General features: G+C 38.2%; 1 protein-coding gene across 3 annotated transcripts in view; it reads right to left on the bottom strand.

Annotated features, from left to right (window-relative positions):
- Positions 1-20426, bottom strand: part of ARHGAP29 (Rho GTPase activating protein 29) — a 100792-nt gene that overhangs the window by 36965 nt on the left and 43401 nt on the right. For all 3 annotated transcript variants that reach the window (XM_083743220.1, XM_083743219.1, XM_083743221.1), the window contains exon 2: positions 18004-18347. In XM_083743220.1, coding sequence (XP_083599346.1) covers positions 18004-18265 — 262 coding nt within the window. In that variant the 5' untranslated portion in view covers positions 18266-18347. The remainder of the gene's footprint in view (positions 1-18003; positions 18348-20426) is intronic.

The raw sequence follows: 20426 nt of genomic DNA, 5'->3' as shown, positions 1-20426 counted from the left end.
AAGTCTTATACACGGGGGTAGGGGTTATACACGGGAAAATATGGTATGTCCTGATTCAGAGAACCTTTCTTACTCTCTGCACCTGATCAGTCAGCCATGCTGCATTGCAACCTATTTTCTAATTTAAGAGCACATTGACAAACTTGTATCACAGGGAGCCAGGTATAGGAAGAGATAGGTATAGGTATAGATGAAAATCTCTACCATAAATGCACATCCTCTCTGAACGTTTGAGATTTTTAATGTAAACCTTCAAATTTTAATTCTAATTTAGTTATTACAAAGTTGAAATGTTCAATATAGTCCAAGTCACAGCACCTCAATTTTCTCTCCCCGACCCCAACCTAGACATGGGGGGGGGATAAAGTTTGACATTATAAATCAATATTTAAAAGGAAGAACAAACACGCTGAAACTAGATGCTTGAAAATATTAAAACATGGAAATATAATTTTTCTAATAACTAAAATAGCACTGGGACAAATAAAGTAATTAGCAGATCCTTTAAAGTACAAAATACATAAAACAATCCAGGTTGATTCTGCATTTGAAACTCCCCAATGAACATTGCAGACTTAGCAAAAATGATCAAACAATGAATTGTGTTGCTGCTGTCTGACACACAGATCTGCAACTATTGGAAAAAATCCAAGTTTAACTCATCACACAATTTCCCCAAGGGAAAGAACACACTACACTATACTGAATGTTCTCTAGAAAATTAGGGAACATACACTCACAACAAAATTGACCAGAAAGCCACCTGCATTCTTTTCCTGTACAAATGATACAAATAATGCTATAAATACTTTTAGATTAATGGAGAGTCATGAAAACACTAACTATTAGCTGCACATTACTGAATACTAATGGAACTAAAATGGAAAGGAATCCTAAGCAAGGAAAAGAGTGTTTCTTTTATTTTCACTGGAGGGGGGGGGAAACAAATCTGAAGATGTACGTACATATTTCTGTCTCACATGCATAAAAGCTACACTATGCAGAAAACCATCAATAAATAATGAATTTGTTTTAGAAAGTCTACCTGGATCTGGAAATTGGTGCTTTATTATAACTGGCCTTCTGTATAAAAATCCACATTATAGTTAAAAACATTTAGTTATTTTGTAATACCACAATATCAAACTGAATAGCTGACTATTTTGACTAATGTGTTATGTATAAATAGTAGCTGTATCTAGATTTTGGAATAAAAGTGACTGAAAACCCCCAAATAGTTGCTGGCATCAAGATGTTCTATTTGAAAAAAATGCTTCAAAATAACTTTGAGAAGTTTCAAACTGGAAGTCTCACATCATGTGTACATGAGGTGAAAGCCATGAGGAATATTAAGTTGAAGTATGTACCTGCACGATTACGTGTGCAAAATGCAATGTGTATGAAATGTGCAAATTTCCTTTCAGCAACCCTTTCACGCTTCTCACCATTGTGTCTCAGAGACAATAGAGGAGTGCACTTTTGAGGGTGAAGTAAAACCATTTGAGAGTTACAGCGTCTGCTGTGGCTGCAGAGACTGATATGGGAGAGACATGTTTTCTTGCAGCGGGGGCAGATGAAGGTGTCCAGTTGTGCTGCTGCAGATGCACCATGGTGTTTATTCTTCCTATGCTCCTCCCAATGGTCATTCCTCCTCTGGTCACTGCTGTGGATACACAATCTGATTGTCTCCAGGCACTGTAGTCATCTGCAAGGGATTCCCACATGGCAGGGTTGAAGTTGCCATGTGCCTTCATGTCTTATGTGCAGACATTTTTGTAACAGGCCTTGTGCCTGAAGCTAGCTCCCTATAGAGCACATCCCTGGGGATCCTACCATATTTTATTCTGTTGACATGACCAAGCCAGCCTAGATGTCGCTGAGACAGGATCAGCAAGACATACTGGGAATGTCTTGCTGATTAGTGGCTGAAGAGGTCAAAAGCCTTCATCAGGTCTATGAAGGCAACATACAAGGGACATCTCTACTCTTAGCATTTCTCCTGTAGCTGATGCAATGAGAAAATCATGTTGACCTCTGAGCTCTAAAGACACATTGACTTGGGAAAGGACCCTGCTAATGAGTGACTGTAATATGTTGAGATCTACACAAGCAAAGGCTTTCCCCACAGTACTCAACAGGGAGATTCCATGGTAGTTATAGTCATGGAAGTAACATTTGCTCTTTTAGAGGGTCACAATGCTGGAGTCGCACATGTCTTGTGGCACGGATCCTTGTTCTCAACACTGCAAGAGGTGGCTGTGGAGGTGTATCATGAGGAAGGAACTGAAGCCGGCTTTCAGCACGTCTGTTGGGATCCTGTCCTATCCAGGGGCTTTGGCCAACAGTTGCTGGCAAATTGTCTGGCAATCTGCTGGACATCGCTCCTTGCCTCTTTTTGCATGACACATGCTTGCAGCTCACAAGAGCCTAGTGCTTTGCAGCAATAACAGGCTCAATGTCCTTTAAATGGTGGGCTCAAACCAGTCAGGGATCTGTTGCTCTCTTTTGCAAAAGGAGGACATAGCTGTAATTCTATGATGTAATTCTGCCTTGCTTCGAAGGTACTGACTCACTTTGAAGTTTTGCTGTTATAACACAAAATAATCTTGACAATACCAAAAGATTTGCCTTTTTGTTGCAAACACTGAAACAATGAAATCTGGACAATAATTTGGAAACTTATAGTACTAATAGTGAATGGAGCTTCTATAGAGTCACCTATTTGGTTGCAGTAGCACAGCCACAACTTAGCAGCTTATAGTATACAGTTAATGCTTTGCATGTATAAGCAATATCCCAGGTTATATAACTGGCATCTGTAGCTAAGAGACCCCAGGACCAGCTGGGATCAAAACTTGGGAGACACTGCTTTTCTTAATACTCTATTACTTCAGGCTGCATATTTTAATGTTCTCCTACCTGCACAAAATGGGACACGGGTGGCACTGTGGGTTTAACCACAGAGCCTAGGACTTGCCGATCAGAGGTTCGGCGGTTCGAATCCCCGTGATGGGGTGAGCTCCCGTTGCTCGGTCCCTGCTCCTGCCAACCTAGCAGTTCAAAAGCACGTCAAAAGTGCAAGTAGATAAATAGGTACCGCTCCGGCAGGAAGGTAAACGGCGTTTCCATGCGCTGCTCTGGTTCACCAGAAGTGGCTTAGTCATGCTGGCCACATGGCCCAGAAGCTGTACGCCAGCTCCCTCGGCCAATAAAGCGAGATGAGCACCGCAACCCCAAAGTCGGCCTTGACTGAACCTAATGGTCAGGGGTCCCTTTACCTTTACCTGCACAAAGCAAGTTAGCATAAAATAGAGATAGCTGCGGTTGAACACCTTTCCTTAGAACGCTAGGTTTTGTGTGGATGGGTGAGTGGATGTATGTACTTTATATGGAAGGCATTCAAACATGTGTTGCCCTCAGCTGCAAAATAACTATCCAGGAAAAGTTTTACCACCCAATTCTGATAAATGTTTAAATTGACCCTAAGATCAGGTTTGCAAAGGCTCTGATTGAGCTATAAAGAATGAGTTTTCACAGGGAAAGCCACGGAGCAAAAAAAGGGGGGCATTTGGAAACAGAACTTTTAAAGAACAGACCATGCCTGGAAAGAGCAGAGGAAAGGTAGGTGTGGATGATTCCCTCAAGGGCAAAAGATGGACAATATCAGACACATATGACAAAAGACATGAGGGGCAAGGGCTTTCCAAAGTAATGAAAACTTAAGTCTTCTGTACTAAATACACTCTTCCCTTTAGCTGTAGCATACTATCACCAAGTCAAAAGCTGCCTTGTAATAACATTACCAGATCAAAACATCCTAAGTCTCAAACAATAAGTGCCCTATTGTCAGGAAGAAAACTTCTGGAAGCTCTAATCCTTTTATTTACTTGAACTTTCAGTTACTGGAACATATTTTACTTGAGTATTGAGTGGATCATTTTGGAAATAGCCTACCTTTCCACATGAATTAAATATATCTAACAATCAATTGTGTAAAAAATGATAGGAAGCTGACAAGTATTATATGAAATGAGAATCACTTCCAACACATTTAATTGCATTAACAAGTGGAAGATTTGTTTGTATAAATGAGGTTAACAAACTTTTAATAGACATTTTCAATTTTTTATTTGCAGCCAACACACTAGTGAGCTTATTTCACAAGGCAAAACACAAAGCTGTATACACCTACCAAAAATTTATTTAGAAGCCTGAGCAGTTTTAGGTTTGGGTAACTTGGAGTTACTCAGTTGTCCAGTTATTAGTAGACATAAGGGAGTTCTGTACAAGATTATAATTAGCCAATGAAGTTCAGCCTAAGTGCAAGAAAGTCTGCTGATCATGAAAATGTTTAATGTTTATTTGTCCAGCAAAGGGTCCAAAGGCACACTACAAAACTATCCCAATTATAACAAGTACAAATTATATTAAAATCATAAAGTAAAACCACAAAATCCATCAATAACGAAACCAGCAAAACAGCAGTACAGTGGTACCTCGGGTTAAGTACTTAATTCGTTCCGGAGGTCCGTTCTTAACCTGAAACTGTTCTTAACCTGAAGTACCACTTTAGCTAATGGGGCCTCCCACTGTGCCGCCGCTGCACAATTTCTGTTCTCATCCTGAAACAAAGTTCTTAACCCAAGGTAATATTTCTGGGTTAGCGGAATCTGTAACCTGAAGTGTATGTAACCCACTGTACAGATAACTGCAATGCAATAAGAGGGAAAATATCCACTCAAAGACCAATGCATTGATGGATCAGATAAAAGGACCATTTAGTCCAGCAATATGCGTCTACAGCAGCCAGATAGATGCCTCTAAATATTCACAGGCATTGTAACTGCCTTTTCTACACAGCTGGTGCTCAAAAGCTGCTTCTGAACATTTATGAATTATTTCTTTACACAATTTATGTACTGCTTAACTGCAAACATTTAAAAGGGATGCACATAAATTATGGAAAAAAGATTTTTAAACAGTTAAAACATTAAATCTAGACCTTAATCAAAAGTCCTATTGAAATTTTTTTAAAAGCATTGGTAGGGACTGCAAATTCAACTGAACTCAACCGGAAGGGAGTTCCACAAAACTGGGCGACAATGCTGAACACAGAGATTCTCATGAGTACAATGTTTCTGAGCCCCGGGAGACCACTAATAGTTGCTTCCTTGAAGTTTGGCTGGCATTCCCCCAGGCCCCAGCAACACTTGTGCTGCCTTTCCAAAGTCAAGTTAAGTCAGGCCTAGTTATCCTTCCAATCTCGGTGCCTCACTTTCCTGGCTTTGAAAAGTCAGAATGTGGGCAGGGTGTCAAATTTTGGCCTCTCCGCCCCTGGTGTGCAGCACAAGACAGTGTCAAAGTACACTTACAGTCCACTTGGTATGAAAAGTTGGACCAGCCTGCTCTTCAACCTTAGTGATTGGGCAGGGATGTAAGGGTTTAGGCCAGGTTTCCTCAAACTTGGCCCTCCAGATGTTTTCAGCCTGCAACTTCCATGATCCCTGACCACTAGGGTCAGGGATGATGGGAATTGTAGTCTCAAAACATATGGAGGGCCGAGTTTGAGGAAGCCTGGTTTAGACAGTCCTTGAGGTATCCTGGACCCAAGTTGTTAGGGCCTTGTAAATTAATGCAAGAACTCTGAATCTGGCCCAGAAGTGTATGGGTAGCCTGTGCAATGCTTTGAGAACCAAAGTTATGTGTTGTCAATGCATAGAAGAGATGATTAACATGTAACACTGATTACTGCAAAATAAGATCCTATTATATTATCTTGACTCACATATCAAAAGAAGACCTTATAAAAAAGCAACCTGTAACTGACCAATTATCTCTGGGAATTTATTTTTTTTATGCAATACAATTTATTTCTTACATATAAATTAGAAATAAACCTTTCTTCCTACATGGAACCCAAGGTGGCATAAATGTGATCCTAGGAAGGTCTGCCATTCCATCTCTTAAAATGTACCTGAAGCTGTTCAGAACTGTCATGTTTACTTCTCTCACTGAGTGAAAAACTCATTACAATATTTATGTGGGACAGCTACAGGCCAACAGGTTTATAAACACCACAGCACTTCTATGCTGCAGATTTGTAGCTGCGAGTTTAGGAACTTATTGTTGCAAGCATCTTCCGAATATGGAAATTTCAATGATTTGAGTACACTGGATCAACAGGTGTCTCCTTTTCTCACACTGTGGAATTCAGTCTTGAGTACCATGCGACCATTACTTCAACCAAAATGTAACACCAATATTTAAGGGTTTTTAAGATACAGCAAGAGATATGTGCTGTCAACTATGGTTTATCCTTGAAAAATGCCTTATTCTTAGTTTTCCTCAAGCAATTCAGTATTTCAGTAAGGCAACTTGTCAAACACCAGCAAGCCAGTTCTTCCACATTCACATTTAAATTTACGGAGCAACTCTCCACTGGGGAGGAAGCACTGCCACAATGCTGCTTTTCATCAATTTCAAAATGTTCTATGCCTCATTCCTTTAACTTCTTGAATTTTATATGCCTTAATATTCCAGTCTCATCCAACCCAGATGCATTTAGGCAAGCTAAGCAATATAATATCCAATTTAGCAACTTCTCTCTAAAATTAGGCTTTTAAAAATGAGTGCTATTACCAAGGAGTGATTTCTGGAATTTTGTTTACCTGATGTGGAGTGTTCAGAAATTCTAATGCAAAATAAACAGAAAGCCATTTTGAAGCTCCATTAAGGAACAAAGCTTATTTAAGTAGCTATCTACGTTCAAACTGTAAGCAGTTTGCATTTCCTCACAGTTCTTCACTCACATTTTTATAGTATTATCGGCACCACACAACGGTAGTCAGTCATCAACTGTCATATAGTATAACACCGTTCCATTTTATATATATATTTTTAGCCAACAACTTATAGAACAATTCTGTCAGTTATACATATAGCATTTCCAAGATTTCAGAGTCCTGTTTTTCTCTCCCTAAGGAAGCACATGAAGCACAGCAATCCATCAGGGTGAATGAGAGGTCTGTGCATGTCTTCAGTATCTTCATCCAATCCTCTCTCTCTCACCTTGATATAAGTTATTGATCCACCAGACCATGCAGCAAGCAGAGAAGGGCTGTATGGGGACACAGAAGTTTACAGATCTCCCTCCCACTGACCCCAGTAGCCCCAACTGCTGTATATTCATGCATGTAGGGTGTCCTCTGTGGGCAGGCTTGTACTCTTACTATTTTTGAACAGCTTATTTAGACTTTGAACTGCTACTTGCTTTCAAGTAAAAAAAAAAAAAAGCTCTACTGCATAGGTTAAGGTTTTCAAGTATTAACCTGTTTTATCAAAAGGCTGCCAAAATCCAGAAACACTAGTTGGTCTCATGGCCAACATTAAACTTCAGAGTCACAAAAATCTGACTCCCAGTGCCAGATTTAGATAGGTGGTGCTCTTTTTTAAAGTAAATACAAAGCTCCATTGCTTTCAAAATGGTACAGCTAATCATATGTTCACTTTTCACCCGCAGAACTTATTTCCAGAAATTCGGGTCTTCAGCTAGATTGAATCCTTTAAAAAATTGAGAATGGGATCTAAAGAACAGTAGATGCCAGCAGAAAAAACTACTTCTTGCTGGAGAGGAGGTTGTTGATTTTCCTTCCCAAACACAGCCCTTTGTGCCACATTGGGAAGCCATCTGGAGTAACACACCCTCAACAAAAACATATGTATATGCCCAACAACATTACTACATAAATTGTTAATGAGCTATAATTGTTTTTAAAAAATGTTTTTTAAAAAAATCTACTTTCAAACTCAACATAGTATTCAAAAGTTAAATACAAGGTAAAGTAGAAATAGAATCAAGTCACAACACACACACACAGACACACACAGGTGTGTGTGTGTCAAAATTAATGTTTGAATTTAATATTTGACTTTTTTAGCATTCTAACCTGTCATTTGTCCTGTACTTTCCCATTTTCTAAGCAACTGAATAAACGAAAAGGCTATTCTCTTCCAGTCTACCTAAGCAAAGACCACACAAAGCAAGGATTATGGGATTAGAGTGTTAATAAAGAGGTGGACTTTGCTTTGTCAACCTTAAGTAGTATCTTACTACAGAGGTAGCCCAAGATATTTTGCTGCCTGCAGCAGAAAATATAACGCTGATAAGAACAAACCAAATAAATGAAAATTTGACTCCACTTGTGAATATGCCAACATTTGCTACCTGAGGGGGTTGCCTTAACCTGCCTAAAAGGCTTTTTCTATTTACTACTTTGCAGCAAAAACTTTCAGGGTCTATGCATAATGCTTTATTTTTAACAACACTTCTGACTTTTTATATGCAGCAAATGGTCCAAAGGCATAATAACTATGGTATCTGAAGTTTCATTAAGAAGTTTCAAACTAATTGACCTATTACTATTTTCATATACAAAGCATGATTGGATTGGCTGACAATTGGCTAACAATCCCATTTCAGTTAAAACAATGCTGTGTTCTTGACCTGCTCTGTACATTTTGTGGCTTTATAAACCAGAGCTTCACACATTTGTGCACAACCACTTTGAACTTTCTTTCACACAAGTGGGAAAACATGGCTTAAAGGTGGCCTCCAGATCGCAGCTTGTCTGGAATTAATTAATTATAATCTACAATTTTAAAAATCATTTAAAACTAATTAAACACTAATAAAATTAAACAATATATATAAAAAGATCTACTAAAATACAGATAATAGCAACTATAATAAAATCACAGCACTAGCCCTTTCCTTGGAAATAGATAGTTCCTAAAAGCCTTCAGAAATAAGATGATCCTTCACCTGCCAGCGGAAGGACAAGTAGGGAAGAACTTCTTGAGACTTCAAGCAGCAAAATTCTAAAATAACACTATTCTAACTTGATAGCTGTATGCTAACTTGAAGTATCTCAACTTTGAGGACTCAAATTTAAGGCTGTCTTAAAAAATGTGTATCCCACTAAATCCCAAGAACTTGTAAGAGTCTTTATTTTACAATTTTAATTGCAAAAACATAACACTGCTCCTGTTTGATAGTGTACCAGTTCCCCCAAATTGTAACAATCTTTCCAGCAGCAAGATAACACACAGTATGCTTTTAAGTAAGCTAAGTGTTAGACCAAGTGGTGAGAGGCATCTCAAAATGCTATGTAAAGAACCATCAAATTTTATTGAAAGGCAAGAGATGAGGTCCAGTTCTTTCCCGAACTTTACACTCACAAAGCACCGTTTAAAAAAAAAACTGTGGAGTACTGCAAGACAAGTTTTTCTCTAGGCTTATCACACAGCACTCCTGCAATATTTAAAAACAAAGCTGTGGCAGGATGCCAGTTCTGTGGGAAAGACTCACTTGATTGGTCCTGACCAGGTGGCTACAGGCTCTACAGATGCACCATGGGATAAACCCACAGGAAAGTGCCTCCTTTAGCACTTAATTTTTTAAAATGAATCCTCTTCATAACAGCTTTCCATCTGCAAAGAGTTTTCCAGATTCATTGTAATATTTAACAGCTAAATAACATCCATAATGGAGGTTCTAATGTAAAGAACCTCTTGGATGAAACTGTCTAAATGAAGAACATTCAGGTGGACTTTCAGTAATAGTACAGCATATGGCTGAAAACCACCATTTAATTCTTTACTCATTTATTTAGAAACCGCTTTCGGGATCACACACCTAGGCTGGTGTAAAGTTAACACAATATTATATGATAATATTTCTCATATGAAACATAAACAGGTGCAACTACAGGTTACTAAAAAAAAATTAGCTGCTGTATTTGGTATAATTAATTTTCCTGAACAAAATGCAGTTTTATATTGTGATACTCTGTAAACTCAAGAAGCGTTTTATAGTATCTACATATGGCTGGTCTCTTACTGACGACATCTATTTAAGTTTTGCATACCACTGCAAGTCTTCCCAGGGACAGTTAACTAGTGGCATGGAATAGTCATCACTGGTGCTCTAGATGAGTTGTATCTTATCCTATTTTGAAGGCATGTAATGCCACAAAAATTATATATAGTAAATTATCTCCTACTCAGCTTACTGTTGACATGAAATGCCAGTGCAAATATTTATCCAAGTAATGTTTCCTAATTTGAGGAAACAGCTGCATGGTGAGTGTCAGGTTGAGTACACAGTAACACCACATACTAGATCTACCTACTTATAGTTTTAATGAAGGAGCACCAAGATGGAAGTGTTCCAAGTTATTACACGTCCTTTGAATTAATGTTAGACAGTAATAAAAATGAGTGAGAGTCAAAGAAGATTTTACCCAATTTCCAGTATTCAAAACTCGTAGGTATAATCTAAGTAAAATGAAGCACTTCCAAATCAAACCGGTTTCAATGGGCAAGATAAGCATGTACTTAAAAGTTCTTCCTGAAAGCATTTTGCTTCACCCTCCTTCTTCCCTAAGAGCAAAATCCTGTGAGTCTACTCAAGTACCTCTTACTGAGTTTAATGGGGGTTTACCCAAGCTAAGTGGATGTTCCTATACGCTGGCAGAGGAAGAAGAGTGCGGGGAGAGCGCACCACCCCAGCAGTGCGATCTCGGTGGGGTGCCATTGTTTTTGCCCACCTGCGCTGGGCGCCATGCCCACAGGATGTGCGCCACACCCCTGGGACGCACGCCAGTCCCACCCCTGCCTGCTGTTCCTATAGGATGTTCCTATATTTGAAGACAATGCTAACAGCTATACAATCAAATTTCAGAGAGATTACTCACCACCCTTAATTATTCACTCAAAAAACTGCATAAAACATACCTTAGATGATAAGTTCTACACAGGTCCCTGGGATCTGTTTGCATGAATGGTGGCGAACACCATTTTAAAATTAATACAGGCTTTAATATATGTATACATACAGGAATGTAATATTCCTAAGGAAATTGTTTTACTAAATTACAGAAGTCTCCCAAGGGCCACATTTTGTTAAAAAGCCTCAGAGTGTACCAGTTTCAGATTTTTTAAAAAATTCTGACAAATTATGAAAGCTAAAAATATGGCATTTTGAATAAGAGTAATTTTCAATGCTTTTTCATGCATCTTTTGAAAAAAGTAAAGGGAATGGTGTAAAATTTACTGTATTTTAAAACTGAAAATAGGAATGAGTCAAAACACTGCTAACAAAGTTTCTTGCATTAATAATACTATTCTAGAATACATTTTAAGTTAAAAATGTATTAAAAGTTCCACAGGAGTTGAGTTTAAATGCTTAACTACACTTGCTCATGAAACATACCCCTACCAACTGTTGATCTTTGACACTATAGCAACAAGTGAACATTTGTTCAGAAGGAATGCAGAGTATGCGATTGGGGGAAGGGGAGGTGATCACAATTTAAGTCAGCTAGATTGTGAGACTTAAAAGTTAATTGGAACTCTAAGCTATCATTTATTGCATGGATTTCGCAGGTAATTTTGATAGTACATAGATTTAATCTGAATCATTTAAACATAGCTATATTATTCAATATACTCTTGAAATTATCTGAATACGGAGAATGTGGGCCTTCAACACTTGAGGCTAACACTGATATATTTACCTAAATCTACATCAACTTAAAATGTATTCCCAAATAATCCCCTACCAGAGATCCCCAAATGTTTGCTGGCAAACATTTTTTCTAGTAGCCACAATGGCTTGACACTCATGTTTCTTTTTCCACTTGCGGTGAGGTTCTTTTGCCAGGTAATTTTGCCTGGGTTTTTACAGAGGCTTGCTGGGAAGGATGTGCAGGTATTTGTGCCAAGCCTTGTAGGCACCACACTATTGCAGAATCTCAGTCTAGCCTGATAGTATTTTTGGAAAGAGGCATAATCAATCTCTCAGAACTGTTCACAGTTATTTTCCAACATGTTAATCCAATAAGAAAGTATATTTAGATGTTCTCTCCACTGGTCACCAAACGTAGGTTTATGGTTACCACTGTAACGATATTTGCAGGTGCTGGATATATCAATAAAATTCCTTTGGCCTGGAGTTTCCCTCTGTCAAGGAAGCATGTGTGGGATGCCCCATGTTACCTTAAAGACACAGACAGGCATAAACAAAGCTTCAAGCACCATAAGAGAGCTACAGGAATTGAAGAAATATTCAGAAGTCTTCACTTACTAGTTATCAAAAGGTCTGAAGAACAGAACTCATGGGATACATAATGGAGCAATTTTCACTGAGTCATTGGAACTTGTGGTTGCCTCTTGCAATTCAGTCACAAGCAGAATTGACTTTATCCACTCCTAGTAAAGGTAAAGGGACCCCTGACCATTAGGTCCAGTCGTGACCGACTCTGGGGTTGCGCGCTCATCTCGCTTTATTGGTCGAGGGAGCCGGCATACAGCTTCCAGGTCATGTGGCCAGCATGACTAAGCTGCTTCTGGCAAACCAGGGCAGCGCACAGAAACGCCGTTTACCTTCCTGCCGGAGCGGTACCTATTTATCTACTTGCACTTTGACGTGCTTTCGAACTGCTAGGTGGGCAGGAGCAGGGACCGAACAACAGGAGCTCACCCCGTCACGGGGATTCGAACCGCCAACCTTCTGATCGGCAAGTCCTAGGCTCTGTGGTTTAACCCACAGCGCCACCCGCATCCCTTATCCACTCCTAGCAGCATTCAATAAATTTAATAAAGCACATAATGGTAGCTGTACAGAGCCAGCCACACATACAGAAAGCACATGCAACAATACCAAGCAGTCCAATGGTCAGGTGAATTTTAATCTTGGAGTGGTACCATGTCCTTACTCAATAAAAATCACCCAATGTATCAGAAGAGCCACAGAATTAATTTCATACCCAGCAATGATTTGATTAGATTTCTGCATTGCAGGGGGTTGGACTAAATGACTCTCAAGGTCTTTTCCAACTCTATCATTCACAGCTTTATATATTCACTACACTCTAGATTGCACAACACTCTGTTTTTCAAATTGGAATTCTAAGTAGCTGTCATTCGGTGTCTGTGTCCTACTCAGCATAATCAAACCCTAAAGAGAGCTTTCCAGATATTATAATATCTGAAGCACCTATAATGATATGCAGCCAATCCATACCATGTAAAAGTCCTGATGATACTGGAGGGTGTCTGGTTTACTGATAACCTAGACGTCTGTGACTATTACATAAAATATGATTTGATGAGCCGTAGTTTTACCTCATTGTTTTATAATTATTGGTTGTGAGAAAAGTGTTAATTTGCTGATTTATTTGTAATTACATTCTCTTGGAGAGGCAATACTATGCTTGGTACTTCTGTGGAGGAAATTCACAGGCATACACTACACCCTAGAGGAAACAACTCTTAAAAAGCACATAGTTTAAAAGCACATAGTGAGAAGGGATGGGAGCAGGAATCCTCCAACAATGATCATATAGATCAGGATTTTATTTTCCCTTGCTTTTAATTCTTCATTGTGGCCCAATTATGCCAACCCTCCCCCCCCAAAAAAAAAACTGAGGTCAGGTTCCACACAACTTCAAAGATTTTGATAATCTGGGGTTTCCCCTCATCCTTAGAAGCTGTCTTATATGAATCAGGCTATTGATCCACTGAGTTCAGATTTGTTTATGCTGACTGCCAGCAGATCTCCATAGTTTCAGACTAGGGACATTCCAAGCTATACCTAGTGATGCAGCAGATTGAACCTAGGTCCTTCTGCATGCAAAGCAGATGCTCTGTCACTGAGCCACGGTTGTTTCAGGTCATATCACCAATGCCATGGCTACAGAGTCACTGGAGAATAGGAGTAAACTTTTTTAAACAGAAATGGCCTGGTTCACACAACACAAACCAAGGTTTCATGAACAAACCACAAGTTTATCCAATAAGTTTTCCAGCAAATGAAAAAAAACCCATGGCTTCTTTCTCTTAAATTTGAATTATTTCCAAGCAGCTCTTACCATGTGCCTTTGTAGCCTTGGTGAGTGTCTGGGTGTCAGGTGGCCAAACAAACCATGGTTATTAAGGAAGGGTTATATGTTCATGTTATGCAAAACCATAATTAAAACAAACCAAGATTCATAAGCCAACAAACTACTGTTTCACTTTGTGCTTTTTGAAAGCTTAACTCTGGTTTGTTTACTAAGAAACAAATAAGGGTTTAATAAACCATAGTTTAATAAACCCTGGTTTAGCGCTGTGTACCAGTTCACATTGAAGCAGAGTGATCAGTGATTTTACCTTTTTTAGTGATGCATATTAAGTTAACCAAATAAATGCATAATGCTGCCAAAATGACCATGATAGAAACATATTGATCAGCATATAAATTAATTGAATCTACTTGCATACCCCATGCTCTGAAGATGATGCTAAAATTTTAGGAACTTTCAATGTACTTACTTTAAGAGTTTTAACCTGCTCCATACTAAAATCCTAACAGCATATAAGTTTTAGCTGAAAATGTCACTAGATTAAAAGCTTAATTAAAAACCATTAAATCTTTAAAGGTTAATGGTTAAAAGCACAATAACTCCCTGTTCTTCCACTACTACTCAATTCTTTCCTTTCTCAAACGGCTCAATCTATTCAGCAGCCCTCACATTTAGCAGCAGTGACATAAATTGACCAGAATATTAGCCACGGATATGGACAAAGCTCTGATTAGCTATAAAGTTCATAAGGTGATTTTAATCAAGTAGAGTAACTATATCCTGCACCAAATTTACCTGACCCAACTACAACTTGTTCTGAGCTTCCTGGCAGAAGGATGGGATACAAATGTAACTAAAACAAATTTAGGAGTATTTTATTCCAAGTTTCAGGGAATACTGTCATTTATGAATCCACATTCATAAACTGTGTATCTGAAGAAGTGTGCATGCACACGAAAGCTCATACCAAGAACTAACTTAGTTGGTCTTTAAGGTGCTACTGGAAGGAATTTTTTTTGTATAAACTGGCATTTCCATTCATAAATTGGCATTTCCTTGTTTGTATTATTAAGCCCACCTATTAATTTCAACTTCAACATTAGTAACTGGTTTTGAGCTATTTGGACATTAATCAGTATGGTGGAAAAAGCAGTGATTGGGGTTTCAAACAATTCCATGCCTCTACAATATAGATCACCAAGCCAAACAACATTATTCAAAATCATACCTTATGGAGTATGTGTTAAATATGACCACCACATATGCTCAATTTTACATCACAGAACAGCAAGGCTGTAAAGTCTATGGCAACACACATCACCCTCCAAAGTATTCTTCACTTTCACTATCCACAACATGATCCACAACACACCCATATCAAAGCAACTGAGTCGGAATCCTATTCTGCCTATCTATAGCCTGTGTGAACATATACAACCAAGGATGGCAATTAGGCAGTAGTAGTGACAACTTGTACTTACTGAAAGAATGGAACTCCCACCAAATCCTCAAACTTCATCAAAATCAAAAGCCATGCAGCTAAAAGGTTTGGGTGACTAGGAAAATTTGGTCCATGTTCACTAAGTAATGCCTAGCTATCATTTGTACTGATCTGCCAGAGCCAAACTCAAGAGAATGCACAGGCTGCATTCTTTATTTGAGGCCAAACATCAACATTATGAGTTCAGAGGCAATAGCCAGCAGAATTTATCACTACTTCCACATCACCTTCTTCTTCTGTCTATGGAAGTTATGCAAAGGAGTGGGGCAAAAAGATGAAGTAAGCAAGACATTCAGCAACCCTCACTTTGAATTCTTGCAGTCCCCCATTTCAGTATCTCCAATCCAAATAATTTTAACCTCATTCTACAACCAAATCCACACCATTACTGGACCAAGTAGGAAATTCAATGTATTTTGAATATTTATCTGTTGGCACTGCACAGGCATGTACAAGTAGGGCTCACAACCAAAGCTGCCCTTCACATAAATAAAGGCACAGAGACACAAACTTGCAGTTAAAAACCTATAAGCACAGGATCATGCATTTTCTCACTTAAATTTTCTAGGAGCTACAAATCATCTGTGTTTACATTTTAGTACCATGACTCGTAAGTCAAGACTAGGTTATGGGTACAAATGCTGCTTTAGGATACAACACAGAGAATTCCTTTTGACAGCACTATTTCCCCTAAAGCACAGAAGTCTCCTAAATGGAGAACTGTATGCTGATTAACAGAATCTCAGACATCCTAAAAAAGTGGGGGGAAACTGTTAGGAAATAAGTCTTAATGCACAGAAACAAGTTTCATACTCATAGTGTATTGTTTAGATCTCACTGATGCCTAACAATCTAGATCTTGCTCTCGAGACAATGGGATAGTGTTGTTTGCTGATTCTGCAACAAAGCCCATGTATAGGTATGATGGCTTTGTGTTCCTTTAAGATGTAAAGCTTAGAAAAGTTCTGATTTTAAAAGCAGAAGGATAAATATACTTAATTCAGTTGGATGAGGCAAAGCTGCTATAATACATTGGCAAGAAAGTGGGACTTTTGAATTCAAACAAAAGAATAAGAGCACACTTCTTGTTGATTTGTTGACAGCAGCATAAAAAGTGAGGAAAATGTATCATTGTTGCTCAAAAGCAATCTCACTGGGCATTTGGCAGATCTTCTCAGAAATTTATTCTGCTAAGGTACAGGTCTATAAAGCACAATGCTCGCTTTGAATCTACTACAAAGAAAGAAAGAAAGAAAATATTCCTAGAAAGGAATTCATAACAGGTTAGCTGGTACCAGCTTCTTATTTACCTATATTATGAATATTATGTTCCATTAAGTACTGAAAACTACTTGTCTGAAGGATTCAGTTCTTACTCCGCAGAGGATACAATGAAGAAACAGTATCCCCACTTGAAAGTTTCAACATCTGCAATATTATAAGTTATATTTATTTCTGTTGGATTTTTTTCCTTATTTCAAGTAAGCGCTACTCTGACCTACTTCACTCATTTTACAGAGCAACTGTTTAAGCATTCTCCTGAAATAGGCTATGAATTTATTTTAAATGTATTTTGTAAGAAAAACTGATATTCAATTTCAGCTCAAACAGGAACGTAAGAGATGTTTAGCTAGTTACCCACAAGCTAAATCAGTATAAAATCAGACCTAAATCAGGGATGGGAAACTTCAGGCCCAGCAACCAAACACAGCCTTCCAGGCCCCTCTGTCAAGCCCTCAGAACTTTCGCCAGGTCACACACCCCTCCCCAGCCCTCTTTTGCACCCTCATTTGGTGTTTTTACAGGGCTGGAATGTGTTCGTGGAACTCCAATAATGTTTCTTGCTTGCCTAGATGGAGGGGGATGTGCGGGTGCGAAGAAACTAGCAAATTGTTCAACGGTATTGCTTCACTCATTTTTGCCTCTTGCTCCACCTATCAATAGAAATGGGCCCAAGAAAGCTGACCAAAAGGAAATGTGACTCTACGGATGAAAAGGTTTCCCCTTCCCTAGTCTTAATCATACTACTGTACATCACCAGTAGAGCAAGTATAATCAGCCTGCTTCTTACCCATTTACATCAGAACCAAAACAATGGGAAGATTGGCATAATTTAGCTCAGAGGTATGAAACAGAATCCTAAGAATTCAATGGGGCTTTGCAAGCCATCTAGTCCAAACCTCTGCTGCTTAATCAGGAAATCCAAAGCTACAACACTGCCACCAGTCTTTTCGCCACTGCTTAACAAACGATGGTGCCACTACCCCCTCAAGAAAAAAAAATCTATCTCAAAAGAAGTCAGTGAGTCTAAACATTTTTCCATTTTTACCAGATGCCAATTTTTAAAGGTTTTTTTTAAAAAAAGGGAAGTTTAATTTTGTTTATGACGTGCCCATTTACAAAACAACTTGCTCAATGTTTCACAGAGGAAGTTAGCAAAGTAAAAACCACAACTTCCTGTATACCGCAAAATATACTCAAGAGAAGACAGCCACTGTTCCTTCTAAACATTTCTTTGCTCATATGCTAGCAAGTAAGAAATTAGCTACAAAAATACATTTCAAACTATTGGGAGTTATTGAGAAGCAGCTGACACACCTTCTGAAAGAATGGCTTCTTTCAAATAAAGTAGAACATCTGCAAATTTCCTGACATCATTCACCAGTTGCATGATGTACTCTGGGTCCACAACAGTGCTGTCATAGCAGTCCGAGTTGGAGCTAATGCTGCTCAAAGAACTGCTCTTGGTGCTGCGCCCCATCCCCCAGGTTCCTGAATTAGAGATGGTGAAGAAATTGGAGGTAGACAGTTTGGTTAATCCTAAACCACGCTTGTTGCCACCACCGTTCTGTCGCAACATCCCAGCCACTGCAATGCTTATGAAATTTCCAGAGTTAACATTCAGTGTTGTTTATGGTCCATCTGCCAAGCAAAATAGTGTCCTGAGGGAAGAAAAAACAGAAACAAATATGAGTCAGTTGAAAAGAGAACAGGAATACAACATAATTTAAATGCTAAGTTGTTGAATATACCTTTTTCATATTAAAAATGTTATTCTATTAAAACAATCCCACATACTCAACATACACAGCCCACATACAAACTCTTAAAATTACTAAAGTATATTAGTAGTAGCAGTAGTATGTATTTGAAAATATATTCCACACTGCATTATCTTAAAATGTGCTACTCTTATCAAGCCATTTCCAGATTTGAAGCTGTATACCAAAGCACAAAGGAACTTGATTTCAAAACTTTTCAAAGATATAGGGAGCACAGTATCACTAGAATTAAAGGGATGTGTGTGTATTTTTTTTAAAAATCCTACATCTTTAGTACTGAAATACACATTTCAATGCATTTCACCACCAAAACAAGTTAGGTTACTTCACCTGCTACAATTCTAAGATGTATGCACTAGAGATTCACATTTTGCATCTGTGAAAAAAGTTGATATATAAGGCAAATCCTCTGTTTCTACACCCTATATATGCTATAGAAAACTGCAGAGAGCAATGATTGCATGTTTCATGGAAGCATGAGCACTGGCCAAAGTGGAAGTTTTAGCAGGTACACGATATGGGTAACGTATTCTCATTACAATGTCAATATTAAAATGGTAATAATGTGAAGGAGTTATAGTAATAAGAAATTGTGTATTTCACATAGAAAATTGTAATATTTAAATCTTTAAGCCAAACCTCTGAGGACTTCATTTACACAAGTTTCAATTAATCAATTTCTATGTCACAATCAATTAAGTCCAATTTTCTCCCCAGAACACCTAAATAGATATTGTTAAAAATGCAAGATGAAATACTACTGCTTTTAAAAGCAACTTTCTATTTTTAAAATATAAAGTGATTTATAAATCTTAGTTGCTTTTTGAAGAGATGATTTGGTTTGTCAATAGCCGATTATAAAACACATTAACTTGATCAAACTCTTTTGCTGTAATCTATGCCTCTCCCACAGCTTTACAAAGCAAGCAATACTTGAAACTGTGATTTGGCTGAAAAATACCTATCAGTTTGGGTTCACAAATGACTTTCATTAATTTACTGGATAAATAATTAAACAAGAAATAAGGATTAAATCTGAATTCCAGACCTTTTACAGTCAATAGTTTTAAGCAGGACCAAGCCAGATAACTGACCACTTCCACTAAGCATTTCATATAAACATACCTGCAACTACTTAGTCTTCGTTTTAAAGCAACATGCATGATATTACATGATAATACACACTGAGAAGCGGTCACAAATTATGAAAACCAACCATGTCAACAATGTAACCTGGTTCACTGAACCCTATGGAAAGAAGATCATACTAGAAGTTCCCTTTAAACTGTTATGCAAAAGCTTTGTGCAACCTTCCAAAGTTGCCATATGCAGAGTTGTTCTGCAATCTTACCCTTCCACTTAACCATTTCCTTCTCTTAAAACATAATGACTAGTAGTGTGACAAGCAGAACTTGCTATACTCTTGTGGTTTTGTATTTTGGAGCCCTGACAAGCTGCATTAAGGATCATTCTCATCTTAAAACGTTTAATTTGCTTCATCACAGGCTTGTTATCTGGAGCTCACTCTCACCCCAAACACTTAAAAAGATGACAACTATTCAACTATTTAGTTTTGAATATATGCACTTGTTTTAGAATCTTATGGTGTCAACTGCACGCTGCATATTAAATAACATTTCCATGAGCAGCTAGGCTTTCAGGACTTACTTGCAACTATTACATCATATATTATTTTGAGATATGGATTTTCCGTAAAACTTTCATCTAGATGTTTTAAGATTAAATACATATACTCTTGAATTACTCCCTTATACTTTATCAGAGAAGAGCACAGCTTCACTCTTGACAATATATATTTCATTGCACCGAAAGAAGGAAAGCAAGTCCCTACATTCCCCCAACAACCTATAACGTCCCTAAATTATTATTGGGGTCAACCCTCTATGCATGTTCATGCATAAATCAGTCCTGCAGGCTACAGTGGTCTGACTCCAAACC

The sequence above is a fragment of the Podarcis gaigeae genome (genome assembly GCF_964106915.1).
Source record: "Podarcis gaigeae genome assembly, chromosome: 6".
In the NCBI taxonomy this organism is placed as follows: domain Eukaryota; kingdom Metazoa; phylum Chordata; class Lepidosauria; order Squamata; family Lacertidae; genus Podarcis; species Podarcis gaigeae.
The sequence above is the reverse complement of the archived record's forward strand: the minus strand, read 5'-3'. Positions and strand labels throughout refer to the sequence as shown.